The sequence below is a fragment of the Salvelinus alpinus genome, chromosome 15 (genome assembly GCF_045679555.1).
Source record: "Salvelinus alpinus chromosome 15, SLU_Salpinus.1, whole genome shotgun sequence".
NCBI classification, from domain to species: Eukaryota; Metazoa; Chordata; class Actinopteri; order Salmoniformes; family Salmonidae; genus Salvelinus; species Salvelinus alpinus.
In genome coordinates this window covers 48330705-48356323 of record NC_092100.1, presented here as the reverse complement: position 1 = coordinate 48356323, position 25619 = coordinate 48330705, and the positions used below count along the sequence as shown (strand labels likewise).

At 41.9% G+C, this 25619-nt stretch overlaps 2 protein-coding genes across 5 annotated transcripts in view; one reads left to right on the top strand and one right to left on the bottom strand.

The window, feature by feature from the left end:
* The first annotated feature begins 793 nt into the window (after nt 1–793).
* On the top strand, nt 794–22588 carry cracr2aa (calcium release activated channel regulator 2Aa). 2 transcript variants are annotated; one of them, XM_071343863.1, is made up of 18 exons: nt 794–930; nt 5141–5563; nt 9515–9626; nt 9843–10044; nt 11288–11434; nt 12357–12447; nt 12561–12656; nt 13772–13959; nt 14069–14140; nt 14414–14462; nt 14601–14689; nt 15124–15481; nt 17698–17827; nt 18832–18913; nt 19235–19349; nt 19775–19876; nt 20359–20435; nt 20992–22588. In XM_071343863.1, exons 2-18 carry the CDS (start codon nt 5348–5350, stop codon nt 21077–21079), a joined length of 2214 nt encoding a protein of 737 aa, XP_071199964.1. In that variant the 5' UTR covers nt 794–930; nt 5141–5347; the 3' UTR covers nt 21080–22588. The 2 variants fall into 2 exon arrangements, with proteins under 2 accessions (XP_071199964.1, XP_071199963.1); XM_071343862.1 differs by lacking the exon at nt 794–930 and adding an exon at nt 1198–1421.
* LOC139540218 (protein arginine N-methyltransferase 8-B) overlaps nt 21347–25619 on the bottom strand; it is a 39554-nt gene continuing 35281 nt past the window's right edge. For all 3 annotated transcript variants that reach the window (XM_071343865.1, XM_071343866.1, XM_071343864.1), the window contains exon 10: nt 21347–25417. In XM_071343865.1, the coding sequence (XP_071199966.1) occupies nt 25334–25417 (84 nt within the window). In that variant the 3' untranslated portion in view covers nt 21347–25333. The remainder of the gene's footprint in view (nt 25418–25619) is intronic.

Here is a 25619-nt window from a genome sequence, read left to right as displayed (position 1 = left end):
AAAACTGTCAGGGTTGTCATAGCGCTCTGTAAATTAATCAGCCTCTGTAATTAGTTGCCAGCTGTGAATGGGATTCAGCTGCAAATTTGAGGCATACAGATCATAGAGGTCATGGTCTGATTATGATGTCATTAATTTCTTCTTCTTCTTCTACTCTGGATAGTGCACACTGCGTTATGATTTGAGAAAGTCCAGCTGCTGCACGGGATTTGTTCGGGACCAGGGATGGGCAGCTCCAGTCCTTAGGGTCTTCACTGGTGTCTCACTTTTCCCCAGCCCTGGCTAACACACCGGACTCTAATAATCAACTAATCATGAATAATCAACTAATCATGATCTTCTGTTTAGAATGCAATTAGTTTAATCACCTTTTTTGCTAGGGATGTGGGAAAAGAGTGACATTCCTGTTCTAGACAGATAATCCCACCTAAAAAAACAGGTAGTCAAATATGGCACTTATAAAGTTTACTATAGGGCAATCCATGGTAAGAGAGTGACATTGAGACTCAGATTTTCACTTTAAAATGTGTCAAACAAAAACCAATGATTGCAAAGTTAAAGGCCCAGTGCAGTCAACAACAACAACAAACAAAACAAAAAATATATATATATATATTACACTATGAGGTTGGAATAATACTGAAATTGTGAAAATTATAATAAAGAGCTGTTTGAAACGACCACCTGAAATTGAGCCTGTTTTGGTGTGATGGAGTTTTGGCAAGCCTGGTGAATTAGAATAGACCAATAAGAAAGAGAGTTCTAAACCACTCTGCCAATTACAGCTAGTTTTCAGTTTTCCTCTCCCCACTCAGTCCACTCCCAAACAGTCCTAGCAAAATTCTTGCTTGATAAATTGCTCTTTGCTAAGAAGCTTTTTTGTTTGTTTGTTTCTTTTTGACCATTTTAATTTAAAACAGTCACAGTAAGGTATGTAATTGTTACCCAGAAATGATTTGATATTGATATTTAAAAAATGGCTTTATTGGACATATAAACAAACCCTACTTTCCACTGAAAAGTTTACAACACATATACTTGAATAACAGTGCAGATGCATTTTGGTAACAGAATGATGGCACGAACACTCACTGTTACTAAACTTTGCATCTGCATTGTTCTTCAAGTAAAGTTTTTGTACAAATGTTCAGTGAAAATTGTTAAAAGTAGTCCTTGTGCATAGATGTGGTTCGTTTAACTGCAATTATTGATTTTAGTTTGAAATAACATTTCAAAGTAAAGAATCTGAGTCTGTCACACTGTTGCCATGGCGTTGCCCTATATCTACAGACGCGAATCGAGTCCCTCCCCGCAGGCAGGTCTGTGAAATTCCTCCAGTTATGTTAACAGAGGAAATACAGCTTGTTGAAGTTGTGACAGATACACGTTTGACTGTCTTTAGTGCCTTCCAATAACACATGGTAATGTATTACTTTACTTTCGCTTACTATTTTAGAAAGTAGCCTACTTTAGCTAGCTAGTTGGACTGGACAACTATCTGCAGTGACGGGTGAACCAGAATCTGGGTTTACGGGAGACGTTCTCCTCATAGATTCTGGTTCAAGTGGCGGGTAACGTTAACAGTTTGAGAAGGGTCGCTCTTTGTTAACAACTCTCATTTCTATTTTACCTTAGTACTAAATATGTTATTTTTGGCTGAAGTGACAAGAATGCTTTTTATTTTAGAAACATGTCGCTACACCCGCGATAACATCTGATAAATATGTGTATGCGACCAATACAATTAGCTTTATTGTTGGTGCTTTCAAGACAACTGATAACTTCAACAACAAAAAAGTCAAATTTATTATGTCAGTGATCTTTAGTTCCGAAAGTCGTTACTAGAAAGATGCCAGAGTTTCCCGACTTGGAATTCCCGAGTTGGATGACCGTTCAAAATATTTTTCAGTCGGAGTTCGTTTTTCCGACATCCCAGTTGTCTTTAATGCACTGAAGTCGAGATTTCCGAGTTCCCAGTTCTAAAAGTAGTGGTGTTGGTGATTTTTTTTTCCCGTGTTGTGAACTGGAAGTTTCACATGCCGTGGGGTCTAGGCCTAATCATTAGTCCGAACAAATTTCTATTGGACAAATTCAGCTAGGTCCCTTTACGTTTTGCAACAAAATCGGCGTAATGAATACGCTTCTGGTTTGATGACCTGTTAAGAGGTCAAATAAGTAAACTTAATATTCAATGATTTTGGCATCTCTGTCTCAAAAGGTTAGTCTACATCTTTAGAAAATGCAGATCAGAACCACATTTTTCATCCAGTCATTACTTTTATGATAACCTGCAACACTGATTTGCCATTGCATCACAATATTACATTGCAGACCTGTTAGACAATTGCACTACACCATGTTGGAATTGTATAATTTTTCACTATCCATGATGGTTAAACTGAGAAGTGGCCTCAACCAGGAAGTGACTTTCAATTGTCAGTTATCTGACTGGGTAAACTTGAAAAACCTATGACCAGGTCGGATGTGCTGAAACCACTGACTGACACATGGCCTGATAGGCAGGCCAGCGTTTGTTTGTACACTCCCAAGAACAAAGATTAGATCACATAACAAAACAGGAAGCGGTTTAGTTACCACACATTGATCTAGTTACTTATGTCATAGTGAGAAGTAATTGTCAAATGACAGTATACCCATTCCGTTGATGTATGAATTGGGGTGATAGGAGGTGGAATAATGCTCCGTTACCACATATTTACACATTTATCCTGTTTCCACAATCCAGTAATTGTCTTACAAAAAAGTTTGCTTTGTGACTTTTTCTCTTGCGAAGGTTGGTTGGCTCCCTCTTGCTATTTTGTTGCACCTCAACATCCAAGCACTTGCTGATTAGGCTTAACCTAGTGAAGTGGTCAAAAGGGGTTGGAGACCATTCATTCAGGTACTCTTCAATAACTTTACCTGTGGTCATAAGCTCCAGTATGACTTTGACCTGCTGGTGGACCAGCACACCCAGGAGAAGTTATATTTTTTTAGGGCAAATGGCTCTTGTCATAGTTCAAACAAAGGAAGTAGAGTAGTGAGACTGGCAGCACAGAGTCTGAGTGCTTCAGAGACAGCCCAGTAAGAGTTCTGCTCCGGAGATGAGTCACTTTCATAGGCAGCCTATTTGTAGGCAACCACCATTTTCTGTTGAACTTAGTGCATTGTTGTTGTTGTTTTTACATTAATGAATGTCTGACTTTACACAGTTGTTGCTTCCTGTATTGATTTAGTGTTGTCTATTTTAGTATCTCGCTTAATCAAATAATGTCATACATTGAAGGCCCTATGTTGCCTCCCTGAATTACTTCTGGTTTGATGCAGCAACTTGGAAGATAAGTTAGCTAACTGTATGCAAAGTAGTACAGCAGATTATTTTCCTAAGTTGACCATTGAAACAAGCCAATAGCTTACAGCAACATTTAGCTTAGACTGTTTGAAATGCAATTGTTATGGAAACTGCACAAGGCATATGCTACTCTGTTCTACTGCTCTCATTAGCCTACATTGTAGGTCATAGACTCCTAGCTAAGACGCACGGTCTCTTATTCTATTCAACAGAGGGTGTTGTCATTCATTGCATTGTAAATAGCCTATGTGTTTGAGTTGGTGACGTGTCATCATGCCATGTGGATTGTTAGGAGACCACTACATAAGATCTCAAGTCTTCAACCTCCGTGTCAAATATTGTCTGATCCCTGTGGGTCGAGATGCATCCAGGATGATGAGATTCTCGGTCGAGAACATAAACTGAGTAGGTCTATTCATGATAGTCGTGTTGTCACGCGATTAAAAATTATAAGATTACTGGTCCTGTGCAAAAGAAAAGTGTCATTTTCAGAGCTTTTAGAGTGCAATGCACAATAAAAAGTATTTCATATTCTATATTTAATAGTGTTCAGAATCTCCTGGTTCGGCTTTCAGGGTTTAGTCTACAAGGTTTTCTCTTACTTTGGAGTGAGCAGATTTGTCAACAAAATAACCATCCAAAAATGTTGATGCGGAGCATCAAACATTAAGCTAGTTGGAGCATGAGGAGGAATAGGGAGCACATGTATTCCAGCTGCAGACAGTCTGAAGTGTGTGTATGTCTGAATTGGCGTTCATGTGTGGTTGTGCGCTGTCTGTTCTCTGCCTGCCCTGCAGTGACTCAGCCTGCAGCCTACAAGAGCGGGACAGCCCCTTTAAGGCAGTCTTCCATACCAGTGCACACAGGAGCCCATATAGACCTAACCGCCGTGTGGCTTTACCAGTCAATATTTCCATGCACGGCCCTTCCAGACAGGCCAAAGTACTCCTCCGCCTCTCAACTTGTCGCCGATCATCAATCCATTCACTCGTACGTGCTGTGGTCACAATGTGTGCCGTACCAAGAGAACAGTAGTACTGTGGTCTTTTGTGGACGCACAACACACAGTCAACCTTGTTGGATTGAGAGTTCAACAGTCTCCTATGTTGATGCATTGCATAATACTGTGCTGTAAGAATTGTAGGATTCTGTACCATTTGAGGCTTTTTCCCCTGTGGACTGGATGCTTAATTCAGAAGAATGTCTCTTTCCTGTTAGTCTCTTTACCTTGAGAAACCAGTAAGAATTGGCCCAGCCTAGTGCTAGCATAATTGTTTCCTTTGAACTACTCTGATAGAGAACATGCTACTTCACACTGATAGGGGGAGGGAACTAAGTTCGAACTTGGCACTTCTGCCATCTCCTCTGTGAATTTACTTCATGGGTTTTTTGAAGATGGACCTAATATCTAGTTACACACTCGGTGCTCCTCTTTTGTCCCAGTAGTCCGCCTAAATTGGGGCTGTTTGTGTAAACTGTTTATGGTCACTTCTCTTTAGCACCATTCTTTGTTGATGCGTTCAAAGTAGGTTATCTTTCTCCTTGTGAGCTATGAGTTTTGCATCGCTCCTTCTAGGCTTGTTGTACTGTGTGTTTTTTTAAAGTTGGCTGCGTTATTAGACTACAAGTCATTATATTGTAATAAGACCTAGGTTATGTTATCACCCCAAAATGAACAACATAAAATGCTATGTGAAGAAACACCATAGTCTGACATGTCACACTCCATCATTCAGAGAGAGGGTTATTTTGAAGGGATCCATTTTACCTTTTCTCTCTCTCGCTCAGAGCCTGGGCTTCATCGACTAATTAAAGAGGCGGTTGCTAAGAGATGACAAGCGGTGACATCGCTGCTGAGAGCCTCTGTGCTGCAGCCTGAACCTGCGTCTCTACTCTGGGTCTCTTTTCTCAACCCCTGTCTATACCTGACTACACCTGACCCATGTGAAGGAGTAGGGGGAGAGGGAGCGAGAGGAGCCACACCACACACACGCCATGGCAGCTTTCACCAGTACCCCCAAAGTGAGATCCAGGAGTGCTCCTCGGCACAGAGACTGGGACCAGAGCCCGGCCGAGTGTGACTGGAAGGACTGTGAGGCTGGAGGCGGTGAGAGATCTACAGGACACAGCACCATGCTGGAGAAGACCCAGGACTTCTTCCAGATCTGTGACATCGAGGACAAAGGCTTCATCACCCACCGGGACATGCAGGTGAGATCACCTACTGTCTATGGGGCTAACTGAGTGTGACCAAACCGTCCCATGGGAGTTATTGACGTTTTTAGGCTACACCAGCATTATGCATGTTCCCATCCTTAGTACTGTGTATATATTAGTTACCTAGTCATGTATACCCTCGATGTTACTTTTGTCATTATTTCAGAGTAACTCATTTCAAATGGCTGACTTTTGATATTGATTGACAGTGCAAGTTGGTGTAGTTGTTTTTTGAACTGTGTTTTGATCCTTCAGAGCAAGAATCAATCATGAGTTGTGGTGGGTTTGTTGGAGTTGCATTCTGGACCATTTGAGGCTTTTTCCCCCTGTGGACTGGATGCTTAAATCAGAAGAATAATTCATCTTTCCTGTTAGCCTCTTTACCCTGAGAAACCAGTAAGAATTGGCCCAGCCTAGTGCTAGCATAATTGTTTCCTTTGAACTACTCTGATAGAGAATACATGATACTCTGTGGATTACTCTGTGGATGTATCCTAACTTATGCACCAGCTCCCATAGCTCATTGTTGTAATTTAGGCTTTTGTCAGGGCATCTGAATGACTGCTGTTGAAAATAGCATACAGTGCCTTCGGAAAGTATTCAGACCCCTTGACCTTTTTCCAAATGTTGTTCTGTTAGAGCCTTATCCTAAAAAAAATGTTGTTATTTGTTTTATCCTCAGCAATCTACACACAATACCCCATAATGACAAAGTGAAGACAGGTTTTAGAAATGTTAGCAAATTCATAAAAATAAAAAAATATACAGAAATAGCTTATTTACATAAGTATTCAGACCTTTTGCTATGAAACTCGAAATTGAGCTCAGGTGCATCCTGTTTCCATTGATCATCCTTGAGATGTTCCTACAACTTGATTGGAGGCCACCTGTGGTAAATTCAATTGATTGGACATGATTTGGAAAGGCACACTGTCTCTATAAGGTCCCACAGTTGACAGTGCATGTCACAGCAAAAACCAAGTCATGAGGTTGAAGGAATTGTACGTAGAGCTCACAGAGTTGATTGTGTCGAGGCACAGTTTTTGGGAGGGGTACCAAAACATTTCTGCAGCATTGACGGCCCCCAAGAATACAGTGTTCTCCATCATTCTTAAATGGAAGAAGTTTGGAACCCCCACTCTCTTCCTAGAGCTGGCCGCCTGGCCAAATCTGGGTAGAAGGGCCTTGGTCAGGGAGGTGACCAGGAACCCAATGGTCACTCTGACAGAGCTCCAGAGTCCCTCTGTGGTGATGGGAGAACCTTCCAGAAGGACAACAATCTCTGCAGCACTCCACAAATCAGGCCTTTTTGGTAGAGTGGCGAGACTGAACCCAATCCTCAGTAAAAGGTGCATGACAGCCCGCTTGGAGTTTTCCAAAAGGCACCTAAAGAATCTCAAACCATGAGAAACAAGATTCTCTGGTCTGATGAAACCAAGATTGAACTCTTTGGCCTGAATGCCAAGCGTCACGTCTGGAGGAAACCTGGCACCATCCTTACGGTGGTGGCAGCATCATGCTGTGGGGATGTTTTTCAGTGGCAGGGACTGGGAGACATGCTCGAGGGAAAGATGAACGGAGCAATGTACAGAGATCCTTGAAAACCTGCTCCAGAGCTCTCAGGACCTCAGACTGGGGCGAAGGTTCACCTTCCAACATAACAACGACCGTAAGCACACAGCCAAGACAACGCAGGAGTGGCTTAGGGACAAGTCTCTGAATGTCCTTGAGTGGCCCAGCCAGAGCTTGGACTTGACCACAATCAAACATCTCTGGAGAGACCTGAAAATAGCTGTGCAGTGACACTCCCCATCCAACCTGACAGAGCTTGAGCGTATCTGCAGAGAAGAATGCAAGAAACTCCCCAAATACAGGTGTGCCAAGCTTGTAGCGTCATACCCAAGAAGACTCGAGGCTGTAATCGCTGCCAAAGGTGATTCAACAAAGTACTGAGTAAAGGGTCTGAATACTATATACTATATATTTTTTAAATGATAAATTACCAAAAATGTCAACCTGTTTTTGCTTTATTAATATGGGGTATTGTATGTAGATTGATACATTATAGCCTTATTCTAATATTGATTTATAACAAAATGTGGAAAAAGGGAAGGAGTCTGAATATTTTCCGAAGGCACTGTACATTAGGCTAAATAATGCCAAACCTAACAACTGCAACAAATCCTCCGTAGACCCTTTGTTAGATTTGGAGACAACAATCTGGTCATTTCACAAGGCTGCATGTGGAGGACAGGGGCTGCGTTTGCTCCATAGAATTAAATGGGACACTTTTATGTCTCTGTGGCGTGCTCATTAGAGATGATTCTGAGGACGTAGCCTGTATCTATCTTATTCAGAAGAGCATGTGAAAGAGTGACAGGAACCCACAACACATACGGGCAGCGAAGAGCCACACAGAGCCGTGCTTTGTCATACAGCAACTTCATTTGCGTGACTGTGCAAATCCAAACGCTTCTTACATATTCATCGATGGGCAGAGTATTCCTTTGATCGAGCACTTGTGAGCCCACGCCGTGACGAGAGTCTCAATAGAATAGATCCCTTTGATCCAATGTTTATGGAAATATACAAAAAGATTCCCTATACCCGCTCCCCGTGTTCATTTATGAGTTGTGAAAGTAATGAAATCAGCCCCCCAAAATGTTTTGTAATAACGTCAGTGCATAACTGTGTGCACTCCTGTATAATACATTACAATTGTCTGCGTGAATGTGTTATGCAACTGAAATGCATTTCTGCTGGTCTATCCTTATACGACCCGACTGGAAATGTATTTCTGCTGGTCTATCCTTATACGACCCGACTGGAAATGTATTTCTGCTGGTCTATCCTTATACGACCCGACTGGAAATGTATTTCTCTGCCATATGCAAGTTGGATTTAGATTTAGTCGGGTATTTACTATGCCTGATTAGGCTTACCTTGTTTATCCATAAGGGCAAAGTGGATAAAGTAATTTGGCAAAGTTATGAACACATCAATTTTTATTTAAATGTTTTTACATTTCATGAATGTTTTCTAGCGACTGCCAGCATTACCCTGTATGTGCGCGTGTCGTTTTCTGCTGATTGCACAAACAGCCTTACAATGTTTCTCACACCGTGACCAAGAGGGTGGCAGTGGTGTCTCCGGCTGTGATCTGTCTGCTGACATAAGGGATGTGTTCAGCCCAGATAAGAGAGTTTAACAAGGAGTTCCTACCACAAATTTCACAAGTGGTTTCGGTGTAAACATAGACATGCCCAGCTCACAGAGGTGAGGCGGAGCTTTGGCTTTTCTGCATCGTTGTGGTCTTTACTGCTTATTTTCAGGGGTTCAGAGTCTGTTTGCTTTCACACACTGCTTGGCCTTGGCGTGTAAATGGCGGTTTGGGCGTATGTTGACTGACTGTTTTTGACTTTGGGCAGAAATGTTCATTTCTATAATATTCATCCGTTCAGATTGAACTCAAAACGTCTCAAGTATATTAATATAAACGTTTTATGGAGCAGCCTGTCCTAGTTGTTAACGGTTCCTTTTTGTCATGAACTTGCGTTACGTCGGTTGTGTGAATGCAAATGATACACCATCCTACACTTTATGAACAGGAAGAACATCTGCTCTCCTGTACTTGGGTACATGACCGTCTCTTCTGATGATACTGTTGAGTGTGTTCCCAGGTGTTTGTGCTTGGCTGGCAGCTGTTCCGCACTGTATTGTTGGCACAGGAGGCTTCTGAGGGATAATGGCTCGTAATAATGTCTGGAACTGCGTGAAACGCATGGAAACCGTGTGTTTTTTGAGTTTGATACAATTCTATTTATTCCGTTACTATGAGCATGTTCTCCCCCAATTACGGTGTCTGTTTAACGTAAAGACTTGAGTCCTTCAGGTCCCCAGTTGTGTCCATGGCACCTGATTTGTGTTTTGTGTCCTGCTCCGCAGAGGCTCCATGGACAGCTGCCCCTCAGTGCAGAGGAGCTGGAGAATGTCTTCGACACCCTGGATTCTGACGGCAACGGATACCTCACCCTGCAGGAGTTCTCCTCAGGGTTCAGTACGTTGACTATGTCCTCTTCTCACTTTCTACTGTCCTATGCATGTTGTTTTGAAAAAGTGATGTAGTTTGATTTGATGCATCTTCCCTTTCCACATAATAACATGAACTGTGCTAGTGCAAGTAGATTATGCAGCTCTGAGTAGGTATAGATATATAGAAAGAGAGGGAGTAAAGGGTATTATAAATCATCTCCTGGACTCTCTATTTCTCCAGGTGAGTTCCTGTTTGGCCGAAGGATCTCTGTAACAGAAGGGATGGGAGAGGCTAGCCACATTGCCAAGGAAGCCAACCAGGGCCCCCCAGACTCCCTTTACCAGACCCAGTGGGAGGAGAGGCTGATGGGCAGCGAGGACGAGGAAGAAAGGCACTTCTGCATGCTCATGGAGAGCTTGGGCGCCAGCAATGTCTTTGAGGAGTGAGTGTTTGTTTTTGTCTGTGACGTCCATACTATGTGAATCTTTGTCCCAACCCTCAATAATGCCCTCAAATGACCAGTCTTTTCCTTTAGAAGGATTAGATTGATTAAAGTCAGCTGTGCCAAACAAAAAGCGCTAAGTTGCCGCTCCATAGTAGTGCTAGCCATTCTGTTTCAATCTGCTTGCTTTGATATTTCTCAAATTCTATAAGCTTAACAAACAAGCATAAAGTCTACAGACATGTTTAAGTAGAAAACAGATGAAATACCTGAGGTCACTGTCGTCTACCCAAAAAACCTCACATAGGAAAAGTTAGTCTAAGTTGAGTTGGGTTATTTAACCTTGAACAAATCATTATAGTCACTGACATTCATGTCTGTGGATGTATTCCAGACATTGGTGGGTGCTGGTACCAGTGCTTTTGGCCTTTTGAACTCGAGGCATTCAGAGGAGAGAAACGAGAGAGCCGGGCCTCATTTAATGCATGACTAGACTCACCTTCAGCAAACAAATGTGGCTCAATAATAGTAAACGGTAGTAGGTGAGGATGTCAACTTGATAAGTACATCCTATTGACTGTCTGCAAACCTGGGTTAGAACCAGAATGGAATGCTGACAATTTACATCAGATCAATTTGCTTCAACCTCCGGTGTGTTTTCCTGAAGTTGACACAGCATGTAACTCTACTGTGAGGATTGGAAAGTTTCCATATTTGTTTAGGAGTCTTCCAGAGGCCTGCTAGTCTTATCAATCAGTCCAAATTTCAATGAACAGAGATCCATCAAACATGCATTGCATGAGATGATTTTCTCAGATGATTTTCTCAATTGGTCTTTCCACATATGGCCCTGCCAAAAAATGACATAAATGTATTCCAGTCGTTATCTGAACACTGACGTGAAGACCATGGCACAGACAAAGATTGCGTTTAAACTGTTGTATCAAAATAGCACTATTTTCAACTAACAGGAAATGGGATTTTCTAGGCTAAGATCATCTTGACCAAATGTCAATTTTGCATAAATATGTCAGCACGGCTACAGGCAGCCCACAGCTACCCACTGCCTGCCTGCCTACATTGTTCACATTGACCTAAAAGTATAATTCGACTTAAAAGTACTTTTTTTTTCCCACACCAAGAAGTACCTCAGTACAGTTGTTCTACACAGAAACCTGAGTACAGACTGTATTCCAGGTCTTGTCATTCAGACTTATCTTTGTTCTGACCCCCTTCCCATCAGCCCTGGTGAGGTGCGTAGTCTGTGGGCCCAGCTGAGAAGAGATGAGCCGCATCTCCTGTCCAACTTTGAGGAGTTCCTGGCCAGGGTCACCTTCCAGATCAAAGAGGCCAACCAGGAGAAGAGGGAGATGGAGAGCGCCCTTAAAAGGTAGAAATATCGCCATTCATCAGGTATTGGTAGAATTTGGGCAATTAGTAGCTCACTGTAGCTTGGTCCCAGATCTGTTTGTGCTGTCTTGCCAACTCCAAAAGTCATTGGCTAGACAACACAAACAGATCTGGGACCAGGCTAGCTCAATGTTCCTTTACAGATAACCTCTGCCCTAGTAACGAAGGGCAAAGTAGCTTACTGTATGTGCTTGCTACAATATGAATGTCATTTAAACCTTTTTTGCATTAGTGCATCTATAGAATGATCGTCCCCAGTTATCTGTGTTTTTTCCCTTAAAAAAATGTTTTACTAAAAGTATAGCTTTTTCTGACTGACAGATTTGTAGTCCTTAGTTAAGCCTGCTAAATTCCACACGTTAAGAGCTAGTGCTGCCTTGGGAGGGGAGAAAGTGTTAAAGTTTTACAGTGTGGGAGAAACAAACTTTTACTCCACCGTTGGGATGTGGCTAACCTCCCAGCTCCAAAGCAATATTAAGTGCTTGTGAATGTGCTCCCAAATCTCCCACTTTCTCCAAATTGTGACGGACAATGTTCATGGCAATTTTACGCAAAGGAGTACTACTTGACAATCTCTACCTACTTGTTTATTATGTCATGTTTCAACTGAGCACAGCTTAGCTTTTGTACCATAGTGGTGCATTATCACACAGTTTCCCATAGCTGAAAAGCAACCCTGAAACTGTTATTTGTTGCTGTGCCTGTTCAGAATGCGTCGTGCTAGCTTACAGTTGACCTACTGTATGATTTGAAATGGCAGACTGAAATCTTAACTAAACATTTGATAACGCTTGAGCGGCCCATTTTTTTAATGTGCTGCCAAAGCTAATGGAAAATGCTTTATTAGCATTAACAAGACCCCCACCCCCCCAAAAATTTAAAATAATTCTACGTCCGAACAGAAAAGCAGCAACACATGACGACGAGATCCAGCGCTTATATGAAGAAATGGAGCAGCAAATCAAAAATGAGAAGGACAGGATCCTCCTGCAGGTAAAGGAAGAGATATCCCACTGCATACGCCTTGTTAGTAACCTCAGTTTTCGGGAAGATCCTCTTGCTCTCTCGTTCTCCCTCGCGCTCTCTCTCTCTCTCTCCCCCTGCAGGACTCTGAACGCTTCCTGTCTAGGAGCCAGGACTTAGAGCATCAGCTCTCCAGTAAGGAGCGGGAGCTGGAGCAGATCTTCCAGAAACAGAGGCGGGTGAGTCAGGACACGAATGATGAGTCCTTGATGATCACAGGCATCACACTGATGGGTAGATTTTCACTGTACAGAACTTATTATTTTTGATCAAATCTAATTTTGGTGACCGAATTGTCACCAGTTATTATTAGACTCTAAGAGCTGTTGCTGAGTGTCTGTCTGCAGCATATTCTTTAATGGAAACTAAGAGATGATCATGTCTAACCGTGACACACTCACAAACAGAACTCCACTGAAGCTTTTAAGACTAATTTGTCCATTGGAAATTAGTCTCATTTTAAAAAAATTTGGGAGGTGGAGATTAGCTTTAATATTGCAGATTGTGGCTTCCATCAATGTAATTGTCTGCATCATTTCCAAAATTTATTATTTTCCCCTACCTCCCCTAACTGGAGTAAACTAATGGGCAACAATTAGTCTTACCAGTACTTCTTCATTTGCTCTACAAAGGTGAATAAGGCATTAGTTCCTACTGTACCCAAGGCACCAAGGCTTTCTCTCAGAGGTACCCGAGTGCCTCTAATTATTATGTCTGTAATTCACATTCCATGTTCCTCTCTGCCGACCATGGAAATAGAATGGCAGAACATTGACTTTAATGGGAATGTCTGTTCTAGAGATTATATTTCTATGCTGCCAACACAGTCTCTGTAAAGGAGGCATCCAGACCTTATGCTGGCTAGCCTCATCATATATTGTTTTAGATCCCCTGTTGGAGCACTTTGGCTTATATATGTAGAACAGTGATAGTAGTGTTTGAGGCTACAGTCAGACAGCAGCCTTATGTGTGTCCTCACACAGCTCCTGGATTTAATGGGTGTGTGTGGGTCAGACCAGGCCAGAAGATATCGCTCGTTTCATATTTTCCATTCATCAATGCACGGTGTATTGTAGCAATCACACAATAGACACTGATTGCTAAGGACGATCAGACTATGATTGTTACTGCATAGTAGTGTCTGGGAAATTGTGTTTTTAAAGCTGTATATGATCAGATGAAAGTGCATTTCGTAGGGCGTCTGCTTTTGGCCGTAGTGTTTTTGTGTGTTGTCCCCTCTGCCCGTCTCCTCTGTGTGACCGTGGCCCCTCTCCCCTGTGTCCCCCTCCCCCAGTTGGAGTGTCAGTGTCGGGAGCTGCACAGCGAGCAGCACGTGACCAAGGTGGAGAATGTGAAGCTGAAGCAGACCAATGAGGATCTGGCCCAAGAGCTGGAGCACACCAGTCAGGAGCTGACCCTGGCACAGGAGCAGCTGGGCCTCCTGCAGGAGCAGTCGTCACGCCTGCACAAGGAGAGGGAGAGGTAAGTCTGCTTGTTTGTGGCTGGTTGGCTAGCTGACTGTCTGGGATCCTGATTGGGTCTCCTTGTGAGTAAACAGTACACGAATATGTGGATTTGTTTTCCAACACAGGGAAATGTACCAGGTCACAGAGGGATTGCAGAGAGAGCGAGCAAGCCTGCTGAAACAACTTGACCTGCTGAGGTAAGAGTGGAGACGGACAGACACACACTAGGAGAGAGGGTTATATTATGTCCAGGGGCAATGGGTTATATCAGTCCAGGGGCCACTGTTCTCCAAGTGTACAATAGTGTACAATGTTATTTTCACTACAAACCAAGGCCATGCATCCATCGAGCAGATAGCAAAGCATATAGCATTGACCTCAGGCAAACTCCTCGAAGCGCTTTCTCACTTGTTCTTAGAAAATATTTATATTTTTTGCAATGAACCCATTCCTTGTTATATTGTCTCCAGGGAAATGAACAAACACTTACGAGATGAACGAGATATGTCCTCGTATCAAGTAAGTATTCGCATGCATTTTTCATTGTCCATTTGTGAAATCCCATGTCTGTCTGCTCTGTTTGATAGATCCTATCGTAAAAACATTTTTTATCAAATCTAATTGCAATCAAACTGTAGATTTAAATTTGTTTTGCAGAAACTGAGGAATACTGTTGAAAATCCTGCTTGGAACCCGAGGCCTGGATCAAATACTCTGAATCCCTTTGACAAAAAGGCCTTTAAATGGTACACCGTTTGCTCTGAAATGCTTTTAATACAAATTGAGTGAATACTGTCTGATTCAGTCGTGGAGGCCTTCATTTATACTAATGTTCAATTCACCTACAATACACACGTCAGTATGACTGACTGTAGCTTGAGTAGTTATTCATGGTGAATGATTCATATTTTCTAAGTAGATGGCATTACACAAAGTAGAACAAAGCACATGACACAGAATTCAAATGTAGGACAGAAAGCTGTTCAATAGGGCTGCAGTTGTAACTCTGTGCAGAACATGTCCGTACTGTATTTACATTGTTCTGAATATGCAAATGATTATATAAATATGCGAGTCAATTCACATTCTACAGCCATACCGTTATGTTCCAAAAAAAAAAGCAATTGTCAGCCAATTCACATTTGTCCCTCCAATTACCATCTCATCCCTGTCTCTCCAGTGAGGAAGATGTAGGGCTCCCCCACTCTAAGAAGAAGAGCCCGGGGGGAGTGAATGGCTACAGCCTGGAGGATGTGGTAGCCTCCAAACCCCCCCACAGACCCCTACAGAGGATCATCTCCATAGAGGAGGACCACCTACCCCAGCTCTTGCAGGACGACTTCCATGCCCAGCTCTGTGAGTGGAGCGAGGAGGCAGAGGAAGACGGGGAGGAGGAAGAACACATAGAGCTGCAGATTAACTCAATATATCCTCCAAGTTCTCTTCCGACTAGGAAGCAGCAGCCAGCTGACACCAGAGAGTCAGAGACGCCTACATCCCCCAGGGGTCAGCCTGTCGGCAAGGAGACCGTAGTGAACGTAAGACTTGTGTGCTCAGAGACGAGGTTGATTGGTCATAATGTGGACAGGCTTTGTTTTGTCTCTGATCAATAGAGAATGAGAAGGTGTCAGTTGGCCTAGTAACCTTCCCTTTAAAAGAACCTTGCCTTCCTCTTCAGTCCTTCAGGGTTGTTTATAGGTCAGTATTTTTGTTGGTTCTCCTGACCCGTATAGAGAGGGGTGAATGTACAGCACAATGTGTTCTCAAAGTCCTGTTTCTCTGAGCAGACCTGAGATAGGAGAACAGCGGTCACAGGGTTGGGTTTTTCACTTAGTGACTTGACCCCAGTTTCCCTGGCAACAGGTTTAGCTATTTGTGTTGAAATAATGTTTCAGGAGGTTTTCATGATTTAATGTCATCTAGGAACTTACTTACTTAGGTGACTTAAATGACTTAGGTGACTTAAATCAGAGGAATATTATCTTGTCCATCCTGCATCAACAGGCATAGACTACAGTGTGAAAACGATAACGGTGCATTTGGAAAGTATTCAGACCCCTTAACTTTTTCCACATTTTGTTAAGTTACAGCCTTATTCTAAAATTGATTAAATTGTTTCCCCCCCTCAATCTACACACACTACCCCATAATGACAAAGCAAAAACAGGTTTTTAGAAATTTTTGCAAAACTTAAATCACATATACATAAATATTCAGACCCTTTACTCAGTACTTTGTTGAAGCACAATTGGCAGCGATTACAGCCTAGTCTTCTTGACGCTACAAACTTGGCACAACTGTATTTGGGGAGTTTCTCCCCTTCTCTGCAGATCCTCAAGCTCCCGAAGCCACTGCTGCGTTGTCTTGGTTGTGTGCTTAGGGTCATTGTTCTGTTGGAAGGTTAACCTTTGCCCCAGTCTGAGGTCCTGAGTGCTCTGGAGCAGGTTTTCATCAAGGTTCTCTCTGTACTTTGCTCCGTTCATCTTTCCCTCGATCCTGACTGGTCTCCCAGTCCCTGCCGCTGAAAAACCTTACCACAGCATGATGCTGCCACCATGCTTCACCTTAGGGATGGTGCCAGGCTTCTTCCAGATGTGACGCTTGGCATTCAGACCAAAGAGTTCAATCGTGGTTTCATCAGACCAGAGAATTTAGTTTCTCATGGTCTGAGTCCTTTAGGTACCTTTTGGCAAACTCCAAGTGGGCTGTCATGTGCCTTTTACTGAGGAATGGCTTCCGTCTGGTCACTCTACCATAAAGGCCTGATTGGTGGAGTGCTGCAGAGATGGTTGTGCTTCAGGAAGGTTCTCTCATCTCCACAGAGGAACTCTGGCGCTCTGTCAGAGTGACCATCGGGTTCTTGGTCACCTCCCTGACCTAGGCCCTTCTCCCCTAATTGCAAAGTTTGGCCGGGTGGCCAGCTCTAGGAAGAGTCTTGGTGGTTCCAAACTTCCATTTAAGAATGTGTTCAATGCTGCAGATGTTTTTTTTATACCCTTCCCCAGATCTGTGCCTCGACACAATCCTGTCTCGGAGCTCTACGGACAATTCCTTCGACCTCATGGCTTTGTTTTTGCTCTGACATGCACTGTCAACTGTGGGACCTTATAGAGACAGGTATGTGCCTTTCCAAATCATGTTCAATCAATTGAATTGACCACAGGTGGACTCCAATCAAGTTGTAGAAACATCTCAAGGATGATCAATGGAAACAGGATCCACCGGAGCTCAATTTTCAGTCTCATAGCAAAGGATCTGAATACTTATGTAAATAAGATGTTTCTGTTTTACATTTTTTATACATTTGCTGAAATTTCTAATAACCTGTTTTTGCTTTACCGTTATGGGGTATTGTGTAGATTGAGGAAAAACATTAATTGAATACATTTTAGATTAAGGCTAACGTATATGCCTGAATAATTTACGAATGCACTGTATTTCAAGAACTTTACAACTTGATGATTTTATAGGATAGTAGTTGTGTTGTGGACTTAGATTTAGGGGCTATATGATGTATTCAAAATATGCTAAAATATGTTGCTCAATGCTCAAATATTTGGTGCATCAGCTAGAGCCATGTCATCGTTTTAGTATACCCTCTCCCAGCATATATCGATTTGGATAGCCGCAATCTGAAATATCTTGCTTATTACTTTTGGAAAAGTTAACTTAAGCACAAAAAGGAGTATGGCAACATGTAATAACTTATAGAATTACCTCTTCCCTCTGCTTTATCTCTCTGTGTTGTTTCCAGGAGGGTGCAGCGCCACCCCCGGACCGCCTGTTTAAGATCGTGCTGGTAGGGAACTCTAGTGTGGGGAAGACCTCACTCCTCATGAGGTTCTGTGACGACTGCTTCTACCCAGGCACCTCTGCCACCGTGGGTGAGTAGTGGCTGGCCTCTCCAGGGTTCCTTTTCTACAGCAGAGCAGTGTTTTCATTAGGCACCAATGGAATAAAGTGGACGGAAACCCAGGAGGAACTACCTGGACTTAAGAATAAGAATCTCTAGTTTTATGTTGCAAACTGTTTTGATACGGTGTGTCCTAATCAACATGACCCAGGGCAGAGCTGAGCCCACAGACATGTGGCTGGCTGACCTCACCCTCCCTCTCACACCTCACACTGGCTTTACTCATTAAGCTCTTTTAAATGCCGATTGCTTACACTGTGGAGGTCCGACTGTTGTGTTGATCTTGCACTACATAGGCAACAGCCTAAGCAGATAAACCATATTGTGGTACTGTTGTATTGACTGACTTGCATTCACACAGACCATAACTGGATACTTCCAATTTGGCTTTCTGTTGTACAGTAGATTGTTACACACCCAAACCTAGTTTGTTCCTTGACTGACTGCGAGCATACTGAATTATTCTGAATCCTAGTACGAACAGCTCCAGAACTCTAATCTCCTCTCTATTAGACCCTGTTTGGAAGCACACAAAAATGATTTGATTCTGAAAATAGTCATTTTTAGGAGAGTCAGATGGATTTTGAATTGTATGGTCCCTCTAGAACAATGGGCAATATACTCTCATTGACGCAATTGTGATGCAATCATTCACAAAAAAACATGTTTCTCCTTTTCTATTTGAGCACAGGGGACAAATATTGTGGATTGCAACCATCGATGGGAGTAACATTTCAAAAACTCAGAAGGACATATCCTTTTGAAGTTCCTTGTTCTACCAAATTTGCCCGGAAATCAATTGTTGGTTCCTTTCATCATGTTTAACCTTTTCTATCTTGCTACAAACCCAGCACTTCTAAAAAATAATACTGACAGAAAATTACAAGAAAAAATATGATTGGAAGGCAAAATCTAGTAAATTACTTAGGTGACTTAAATCAGAGGAATATTATCTTGTCCATCCTGCATCAACAGGCATAGACTACAGTGTGAAAACGATAACGGTGGACAACAGCAAGGTGGCGCTGCAGATGTGGGATACAGCAGGACAGGAGAGGTGGGAGCTTGACCATATTAAGTGAATTTACACACATTCAACGTTTTACCTCAGCAGCTTTTGTTTTGCTACATGCAGTTATGCTGTATGGCATGTTGCTAATGTCAGTGAAGTGAAATATTACTGCAGTGCTTAAATGTCTTTTTTCCTTTTTTTATTTTATATTATTTTCTAATGAGACCATGTTGCACATGACACTTGAAAATAATATCTAATGAGACAACATTTTTAGTATAAGATCAAATTCCGTACTTATTTTGTTGTGCTTGAGGATAATGTACAAATGGGGGAGTTCTCAGTTTTCCTTCTCCACCCCTTCAGGTATCGCAGCATCACCAAGCAGTTCTTCCGCAAAGCTGACGGTGTTGTAGTCATGTATGACATCACTGATGAGCAGAGCTTCACTGCGGTGAGACAGTGGCTGACCAGTGTACAGGTAAGACGAGCCCAGACACTTCACTGCTCACCTCTGAAATAGCAGGCCTACACATACAAGCTCAGAGAAATGTAGATAATACGGAGAGCCTCCTCCTGCTCAATAGCACATTCAATGTAGGCTTACAGAACATTTTATATACAATATCAGATCAAATGCGCTAATTATTGTAATTCTTGCTGGATATTTGTAAAGCAGCACGATACAAGTTACCATTCATTATCGTTATGGATTGTGTGTTATGTACTACTGTTATGCAACATGTAGTGAATATAGATTTGTCTGTGACCTTGCTCAGTGTAACACTGATGTTAAAAACCTGCGACGCTGAATGCTGCCCACCCACTGGGTATCTGAAAGAGACTGCTGAGGTTCTAGCCCTAATGGAGTGCATCAGTGCCCAACATCTCCATCTCTCTTCACAGGAGGGGGCCGGCGAGGATATTCCCATCATGCTGCTGGGAAACAAAACGGACAAGGAGAGCGAGCGGGAGGTTCAGACGAGAGTAGGCGAGAAATTGGCCAAGGTCTGTCTATCAGCAATTCCCTGGGTGTTGTCTTCAACCCGCAGGCTTCTCAGTGCCCACAGCCACAAAGTAGTAGGCCATCTTCTCACTGAATAAGTAAAAGCAACAAATATTATTAATTTTTTTACGAGATGTGTGTGTGGGCCTTAAAGGTCTAGGAGTTGTTTTTCGACTTCCCTCTATAATTTTGTATATTCAATTTTTTTTCTCCCATTTGGGTCTGTAGTTTCTACGGTGATAGATAATTGCTAAGGGCCTTAGATCAGTCGAGCTGCTCTTATTTTTCATTTTGCTCCAATGGCCATTAGTCCAGACAATGATTACCTTTAATGTTACTAAACAGGCCTCAGTAGGAGGCTGTGTGGAAGAGGAGAGCGTGATCGACCTACTACAGCCAGTTCCAATCAGAGCACTGTACTGTACATCCCATTGACTGCCCTGTTTTTCATCTGCTAATGACAGTTATCAAATCTCGTTTGCAGGACTGCCAGTTGATTTTCTATGAGTGCAGTGCTTGCTCTGGACAAAACGTTGTAGACTCTCTGGTACATTTGGCAAGGTGAGTTAAGTTAAGCGCTGTGTGGGATTCTACCCAGCGTTTTAACAGGACATAAGTCTTACTACTTCCACATTTACTATTGTCTTAACACGACTGTTTGTCATTTCGATTTTGGCCATTAGCAAGGCTATACGAAGGGAAAATATGCTTAATACTGTCAGGCCACAAATGTAATAACTGTCTGCTTGGGCTTCATCCAAGCTAGGCTTTGTGGTTTGCAGTGAAATCTGACAACTCACTTTAGGCCAAATGTGTCAGTGTGTCTGGAGGTACAAAAAAACTCTTTGTTGATATTAACAAGTACAGGGAAGGAAAGGAAAACAATGACCAATCTTATCATTCCTAAATATACACTTAACACACATAATAAACAACTTTATCCTAGCAGTTAATTCTCCCAACTTCAATAATAGTATCGGAATCTAATATTGTGTAATTTCTTTAGTCAAGTCTATTGCAATGTAGTTTATGTTGGGTTCTCACTCAATAATAAACAATTAACTACAGTATGTGACGTTGGCTCATTTCTGAGTAAAATCTCTTCTGTGTCCCCTAGAATTCTGAAAGAGCAGGAGGACAGAGAGAAAGAGAAGACGGTCCAACTGGTAAACAGCTCTTCACATAAGAAGAGGTCCTGCTGCTAGCAACAAGAATGCTACTAGCTAGCTTCTATCTTCTCAACACACAAGGTGATGGTGAACTCACCTAATTAAATATACAGTATATTCTGACTAGAGTTCCTTAAGAACTCAAAGATCTACAGCACAATACCTCTCACTGTCACCCAGTCCACCTACGGTGTGAACACCTGTTTCTTGAATCTGTGTGGTTTTTTTTTTTAAACACCTCTGAGGGGGAAAAAAAATAAATAAAAATGTCTTAGAATTTCACACGATGAAAGGGCCAGGGTAGGTGCTGACACTGCCATACATGGATAATGAATTTTTTTTAAAGACAGTCTTGCACTACAATAATAAAATATTGATTTTCCTAATGACAACTTATTTTTAATAAATTTATTTTCAACTAGCTAAGTCAAAACCAGTAACTATACTACTTTTATATTTAATTCAGTACAGTTTACACTGTCTGAAAAATGTACTGAAAAAATAAAAGTAAACCTTGTTAATAGTTGGGTTAGGTTTCGTGAAATCTGAATTTCATTCAGGACCAATTTAACATTTTCCAATAGTAGAGAAGGGTTATAAAGTCCAAATCTGACAAATGTTATCTCAGATCAATTTGATGAATAGATTAGCTTATCCCTCAAATGTAATAAGGTTTACTGTGTTGTATATGTAATGTTGGGATGATTTACCAGAAGTCAACTACAGATGTGGGATCCTAATTTGACCAGTATTGTCGCAGCAAAATAATCCTGCAGCAACAGGATTTGAACGTTTAGTCCATTAACTTTTCTGCCGATGTAATGTTGCTAGATCGTGATTAGGCTACATGAAAAGTGCAATACTGTTAATATAATGTGTTAGTGTGAGTTTTTAGTGAATCTGTCAATTCTGGGGCACAGAAATTCTCAGCAACAGCAGTGATCAAGTGAAGATCCTACATCTGTATGTGTCTAGAAAGTCTAATTGGCAGCTTCTCCTTTTACACAAATGTTTGTTTTACACTTTGCATTGACAGTGGAAGGTAGTAAAGCTCTGACATACTATACCTCTCTCAAAGCGTTTGCATATAAACCGTCACCACTATTTGGCTTTTTTATGTAATTGGCACAGTGTTATTTCTATGAAGGAGTTTTGTACTGTAGTTGTTTGCTTAGTTTTGCCAAGAGATTTGCCTTCTCTTAGAAGTATTTGTTTGTGGGCGCACTAAAACGTTTCTCCTAATAATTCCATAAAAATGTATATTGTGCCAAGTATCCTTGAACAAATGTTCAATTTTAAATCTAACACATTGCAATGTATGCCATCACTGCACCTGGAAAGATCCTCAGATACGTATGAGACATTGGAGGTATTAGATACGTGCTGTATGTGTATGTTCTGTGATGTTGAAGGATACTGAGAAATCGTCATTTGGAGCCCTCCGGTATAGAGAGTATTCTACTGGGCCTGTGTTCTTGCACAATAATGTATGTAAATATGAAAAATGTTGTATGGTTTCTCTGAATAATAAACAGATATTGTATATTTCAGTGATAAATTAAATAATCTAACCAATTAAAACACCACTTCCTTGAAGTAAGAAAGTGGATGCAATTGTGAAACTTGAATTTCAGATGCCACCTAGTGGACAATGTTGATTTAGAGTCGATAACTTTTATTTAACTGTTACATGACAGGAGGTAAAATTAACAATACAATACAAAGCTTGAATATAACTATTTTTCAACTCAGAATTGTCATACCAAATTAACACATATAGCACAATTTCAATAGCTGACATGAAATAGTGGCAACCATGTTGTTTTAGTACTTGGTGTAAATAACCAACTGAATGCCATGAGTGGTAAACTGAAATAACACTAGTCGTGTTAGATCTGCTAAAGGCCAAACCTTAAAGTTAGCTTAAATCACTGACTTAATTCCAAAGACAACAGTTTTGTATGCATGCTATTGAAAGTGATTCAATGGATTCTATTAAAGTTAGTCTTTCTAATTATTTTTTCTTTTGATCCAGTATCAACTTGTTTATCTACAGGTTTAGTTTATTATTCATCTACTGTATGTATAGCACAGTATCTACAATAGAATACTATACAAATCTATGCTCTCACAAGTAAGCGCTCAACATGAAACTGAAAATAGTCAGACCCTTTACTGAATAGATTGTACATCCATCAAATGTGACTCACTCATTACTAGCCACTGGTCTATTCATACATAGCATGTCCTACATCTTCTGAACAGTCATACGTGCTGTGCTGATGAGCTTCACAGAAAGGCATGGGAGAGCGAGCGGACTGGGAGTGAGGATCTTGGCTGCGTAAAGGAAGGATGGTGTAAACGCACGTGTCAAACTCATTCCACGGAGGGCCGAACGTCTGCAGGTTTTCGCTCCACCTTTTCTATTTGAGTGATGAATTAAGGTCACTAGTTAGTAAGGAACTCCCATCTCCTGGTTGTCTAGGTCTTAATTGAACGGAAAAACCTGTGGACACTCGGCCCTCTGTGGAATGAGTTTGACAACTCTGGTGTAACAGTACTACACAACTGTGAGGGGAGGTCGCAGTTAGACTGCAGGACAACTCCAGTTGTTGCCTTGGCGACGACCTTAGTAAGAGCACAGGTTAAGGGAAGGAGCTGCTGTCAACTGACGCGCCGAACAGAGAGGCCAGAATGAACACTGCTACTGATCTAAGGACGGGACTAACTGATGATTTCTGCTAGGCTCTGAGGCCAGGCCAGTTGCAGACCCGAGATCAGTGGAGCCAGAGAAAAAAATGGTAATGATGTGAGGCCCCGCCCACTGAATGCTGCAGCGCACTCACCACTTCCTGGGAGCGATCTCAATTGCATCATATTCGTGTCCTCTCTCCTCGTCTGCATCTCAAACCCCAGTGGAGATGGTCAGAGGGGTGGGACCTCTGGCTTTCTCATCCAATGGGTTTTGAGAAGGAGGTGAGGCAAGAAGACATGAGAATTATGGAATTAAGATCTTCCCCTGGTGTGGTTTCAGTGTGTCCACATCAACTACAATTATCAATTACAGAACTTAAGAGATCATGGTTATTGTTGAAAATCGTGATTACCTAATTATCTATAGTATGAGAAATATAGCACTATAGAATAGAGTTAGGGAGGATTGGAGAAATGTAGGCTTTGTAGCCAGGAGCTTTTGCAGGCATCTAGACAAGGGCCCCGGTCTATACTTGTTACAATGTTGACATCACAGCGCTAACAGAAACCACAGACCACCACTTTGGAGTGCAAGCTGTGCAAATGTGTGAGCTCTCATACTGTTATTTTGCACCCACCTGAAAAGCTACAGTACGTCGCCTGACTGCAAATACACATTTACATATATTCACATCCTTACACAATACAGTATGCAGTACTGAATTTCCGATATATTCAATTACTGTACTTTTACCAGATATGAAGATTATTATTAAACATGCAAAATTGGGTAATTTAAAAAGCCTATTTGAAGAAAAATCTAAACTACTGGCTGTAGGATGTATTATTATATGCAATATAAATGTGATTCAATTACTGTACTTTTACCAGATATGAAGATTATTATTAAACATGCAAAATTGGGTAATTTAAAAAGCCTATTTGAAGAAAAATCTAAACTACTGGCTGTAGGATGTATTATTATATGCAATATAAATGTGAAGTTCCTGAAAAATACAGTAATTGATGATATGGGCTCCAAACTTGCTGTAGAAGATAACATTGGTTGCCACCTCTCACATACAGTATAGATTCATAATGACAGTAACATTAACAGTAACATTCATAATGACTAGAACATTCTTGAATTCATAAGGTGTTACATTCAAAGTTGTCCTCTGAACAGTTGGCCTAACAGTAAAGTGCCAGTTAGAGGTGTCAATGTGAGCATGTTGATATTGCTTGGAGTGCCACCCCTGCACTGATGAGCTTCTCTCATCATAGCCTGCCTCCTCTGATCTAGCCTATCGCTCCATTTCTCTCCAGCCATCCTCTCTCATCCCTTCATCTATTCTCTCTATCTCCTCTCTGATTCCTGTATCCCACCCTCTCTCATCCCTTCATCTCCTACCTCTATCCAAACTTCTCTCCTCCCTCCATCCCACCCTCTCTGATCCCTCCAATGCACTCCCTCTCCTCCCTCCATCCCATCCTCATTATTGTCTGTTGTCGAGAGGAGTGCCTCCTCTTTCCCTCTGTGTATTTGTAGGGCTGCAGGCGGCATTGCGCGCCGGCTTCTCCCTATTGGACACCTAGCTAGCGCATCTTGTAGTCGTGGGAGATGGCTGCCTCGCATATCTGTCCTTTGAAATCCAGCTCAAAGGTGAAGTCCAAGTCACGCTGTGTGTGAGAGAGAGAGAGGTAATTCACCAGGGGAATAAAAGAGAGAAATCTAAGTGAGTGTTCAATCAGGAGTGGGGCACTGACGCCGTTGCTATCCTCATCTGCTGTTTGGTCTGGGAGTGATTAGTGCTCTCTCTCCTTTGACCTCTATCAAAAAAATGATGATTGAAGTTCAAACAAGCAGTCTATTGTGGAGAGG

What these genes read in the sequence shown, in the direction of transcription:
- cracr2aa (XM_071343863.1), top strand. Translation starts at nt 5,348, where the DNA reads ATGGCAGCTTTCACCAGTACCCCCAAAGTGAGATCCAGGAGTGCTCCT. An exon ending in ATGGAGAGCGCCCTTAAAAG is followed by an intron (nt 11,435 to 12,356) that starts GTAGAAATATCG and finishes ACGTCCGAACAG; the next exon opens with AAAAGCAGCAACACATGACG. An exon ending in GCAAGGAGACCGTAGTGAAC is followed by an intron (nt 15,482 to 17,697) that starts GTAAGACTTGTG and finishes TGTTGTTTCCAG; the next exon opens with GAGGGTGCAGCGCCACCCCC.